This window comes from Capsella rubella, unplaced genomic scaffold (genome assembly GCF_000375325.1).
Source record: "Capsella rubella cultivar Monte Gargano unplaced genomic scaffold, Caprub1_0 scaffold_7, whole genome shotgun sequence".
Lineage (NCBI taxonomy): Eukaryota > Viridiplantae > Streptophyta > Magnoliopsida > Brassicales > Brassicaceae > Capsella > Capsella rubella.
The window spans coordinates 14,755,305-14,758,942 of record NW_006238917.1 but is presented as its reverse complement, the minus strand read 5'-3'; the positions used below and the strand labels follow the sequence as shown (position 1 = coordinate 14,758,942).

Below are 3,638 nucleotides of genomic sequence, written 5' to 3'. Positions count from 1 at the left end.
TATATATATATATATATATATATATATATAGACGTAATTTCTTAACGAGGAAACATTAAAGGGTAATAATACAAGAATTAATCATGAATATGCCATTTTTTTGGACCAAGTTTTTGATTTTGCCATTTTTGGTAAAATCTTGTGGATTTGCCATTTTTCATGTTAGAAAAATGTGATTAAACACGCATTTTATTCGTTATGTTTGGGTTTAGTCGGTTGTAATTGTCTTTAGGATTTAGTATTTACTATAAAGTACGTTTTTAGCACACAAAAAAAAAAAACACTTTTAAAAGTTCAAAAATGGCAAATCTATAAGATTTTAACAAAAATGGCACACTCATAAAATTTGCCCTAGAAAATGGCAAAATCCGTAAGAACCCCATTATACAATGGTCTTGTACTACTCTCACCATGTATGATAGATTGTGCTTGGAGATAGAACCAAAAGGTGAGAGTTAGTTCTAAGTCCTGAAAATCCATAATTCCTCGTCATGTCAACAACGTAAAAGGAGTACTCTTTGTATATGGGAATCTTGGATCAATATGACTACTCTTAAAAATCATTCCTCCTAATATATAAAAAAATTAACTAAAATGTATGATTGTGAATTCAACTAGCCATTGGTAAAAAACTAAAAATATACTATGACTCCTAGATCTAGGCTTCATCTTGTGCTGAAAGTTTCTTCCAAATTTTTTTCAATACTTTTTTGATATGTATAGAACAAAAAATATGAGTTACTAACTTGTATCCCCTTTTTAATATAAAAGGGAAGTACATTATAAACATAAACCTCACAAATGGTATGTAATTATTGTACATTCAAATGTCACTACAAATATAGGTTTTAAAGAATGAAATAATAATAATCATCAAAGATAAAAATGTGAAATACTAATTTATTTAATTTAATTAAATTATAAAAACGAAAATACATTATTCATAGAGATGGCGGAGTTAGGATTTCAGTTCAGGAGGGTCAAAAATTAAATTAGAGTTTAATTATGTTATTAAAAAATTTTACAGGGATCAATTATGTTATTTTACAAGGGTCAATTTGATTTTTTTCCTTAATTATTTATTAAATTTTAAAAATTCATCAGGGTCAATTGACCCCTATGCTAATACTCTACCTCCGCCTCCAAATTGGTATTTTGCTCGTTTATTTAATCTACGGACAAACTTACAAAGATAAAAACTGAATTTTAAAAAGAAAAAAATAGAAAGAGGCAAGGAAGAAATAACACAAAAGCTGCCAAGAACATTTCAAAATGAAAATAAGAAAAAGCCTCTATAATGAGCTAGTGTGACTCGAGGATATTTATACATGAGCATGATCAATCATATGGTAGAGATAGTCTTGGTTGTTGAAAACACAAGTCCAACATGTGCTGTTTACGTTCCCAAAGCTTGGCTCCTTTGGCATCGTCAATGGTCTGCTCGATCTATACCCAAAATATTTTATTTCATAGAAAAAAATGAACTATGATTAAATAGTTGATAACCATATGAATCATATAAAATTATTCTTTGTCACAAAATAAATTTCCAAGACCATTGTTTGGTAATGTAGTGAGAGTACTAGCTAGTGATAAAACTTACCGTTGTGGGAGAAAAGGTCGGTCGAAGAAAGGCATCAGTTGAGCTTTTGGAACCATTTCTTTCCTTAGCATACGAATCTCTTCCTCTTCTATCATCTGTTACATATATACATATAGTTCAATTTTCAATAATGTGGCTGCTTAATTTTGAGAATTATTCTCAAATCAAAGTAAACGAACTCCAACTAATCTCACTCTTTTAGTTAAATATATATTTACTTAATTACTGTCTTAATGTTATTTATTCAAAGGCTCGTATGAAACTAAACTAAACTGGCCGCGCACAAGAAAACATGCATTTAACGACTACAGCTAGCGACTAAATCGCCCAACTTAGCGACTATATACCTACTATCTAGCGACAATATTATGACTAAACAGATACAGTTGTAATATAATCGTTAAATAGCGACTAATAACAACAGACGTAAAGTTAGTCAGCAAGTAGCAACTACACAGCGACTAAAAAATAAGGGAAAAATATTAGTCGTATGATAATCGCTATGTACTATGTACTGACTATACTTACGACTTTTTGTTTTAGTCGTATATTTAGCGACTATTTGGCGTGTACTTAGTCGGTAAATAGTCGGTAAACCATGGTTTAGGAAAAGTTGGATACATCAATATGGTCAGATTCATTTCAAGTGGTTTTTATATGAAAATTTTCGATTTTCGACTAGCCAGATTCATAGAGATATTGAGGTTCTAGTTATTTCAAAGAGTAGTTGTATATTTATAGCTCAAGAGAGACCAAAACCAATCAGCGTACGGTTTTGCTCGTCGGTTTAAATAGGCTAAGGTTGTTCTTTTAACCTAATGGGTAGCATTCTCATTTTTTTTACCTTTTGCAACCTTTCTTCTTGTTTTTTCTGCAGTTTCATGATATAATAATTAGTTGCAACCTGCCAAAATGATGAATGAGCTCCATGGAGTTTGAAACTAATAATTATAATTATAATGAGAAAATTAAAGAAATATGTTATGAGGAAGTTTGGTGTAAACCGAATAGTTGAACATTGCACGTTTCACTGCTCTCTCGCCAGAATGAAGCTTGAACTCGAGTGGCTTTTTGTTCTCTTTTGCTGGTGCCTTTGCAACATTCTGATTAATAATTATATATATAAAAAAAAAAAAAATCAATCATTCAATCTTAGTTTGTAAATCCGAATGATAAGATCAATCTAATTTGAAAGATATGTTACTATAATTATATATAACCCTTAGTAAACCTAGCACTTGTATATGTGTTCTTGGATATATATAAGAAGTTCATGTAACATATGCCTTATATTTCTCTTTTTATGGCCTAAACAAATTTCACAATTTGATCATATATAGAACCATGCACCATTTTGATACCTTAGCCGCCGGGGCTACGTACCTTGGCTTTGGCATTGGCCCTGTCTTTGAGTGGTTCCACTTTGGTCTACAAGTAGAAGTGAATAATTAAGCTACTTAAATCTTTGTACGAGGATGTACATTTATCACTATATATAATATACACTATAGTATCTATGTACAATTCTAGGAAAACTAGACTTTTTCTTACTCATTATTTATAAAATTCGACAGAGAAGTTCACGAATAAGACATAAAGTATACTTAAGAGTAGAACTCATCGTGTAACAAATTTGATCGAGGAAATGGGAGATAGCAACCTTTCCGGATTTAGCTATTACTTGAAATGATCACATCACAACCAACAAGAAAAAGAAACACATGCATACTCACACTTCTGGCATTAGATTATGTTACATAGATATATATATTTTTTTTGTGGAATTGTAGAAAGTTGTAAGTAAATAAATAAATAAAAAACCATCTGATTATTTTAATTTTAAATTGAAATATATGGTTTTTTTGGCAAACATATTTACTTGCAAATTTACTTTTAAGCAGATGATTTTATGAGTCCAAACATATTCATACAATTTAAAACTTACACACACACACACACACACACACACACACACACACACACACACACACACACACACACACACACACACACACACACACACACACACACACAC

At 30.6% G+C, this 3,638-nt stretch overlaps 1 protein-coding gene across 2 annotated transcripts in view; it reads right to left on the bottom strand.

The window, feature by feature from the left end:
* Positions 1 to 1,138: 1,138 nt before the first annotated feature.
* Positions 1,139 to 3,638, bottom strand: part of LOC17877637 (protein TPX2) — a 3,247-nt gene continuing 747 nt past the window's right edge. Inside the window, exons 3-7 of one of the 2 annotated variants that reach the window (XM_006286249.2) lie at positions 2,987 to 3,031; positions 2,608 to 2,706; positions 2,448 to 2,507; positions 1,604 to 1,698; positions 1,139 to 1,446 (exon numbers count right to left, since the gene is read on the bottom strand). In XM_006286249.2, coding sequence (XP_006286311.2) covers positions 1,323 to 1,446; positions 1,604 to 1,698; positions 2,448 to 2,507; positions 2,608 to 2,706; positions 2,987 to 3,031 — 423 coding nt within the window. In that variant the 3' untranslated portion in view covers positions 1,139 to 1,322. Of the gene's footprint in view, positions 1,447 to 1,603; positions 1,699 to 2,447; positions 2,508 to 2,607; positions 2,707 to 2,964; positions 3,032 to 3,638 lie in introns of both variants that reach the window. The other variant, XM_023779497.1, reaches the window with a different exon arrangement.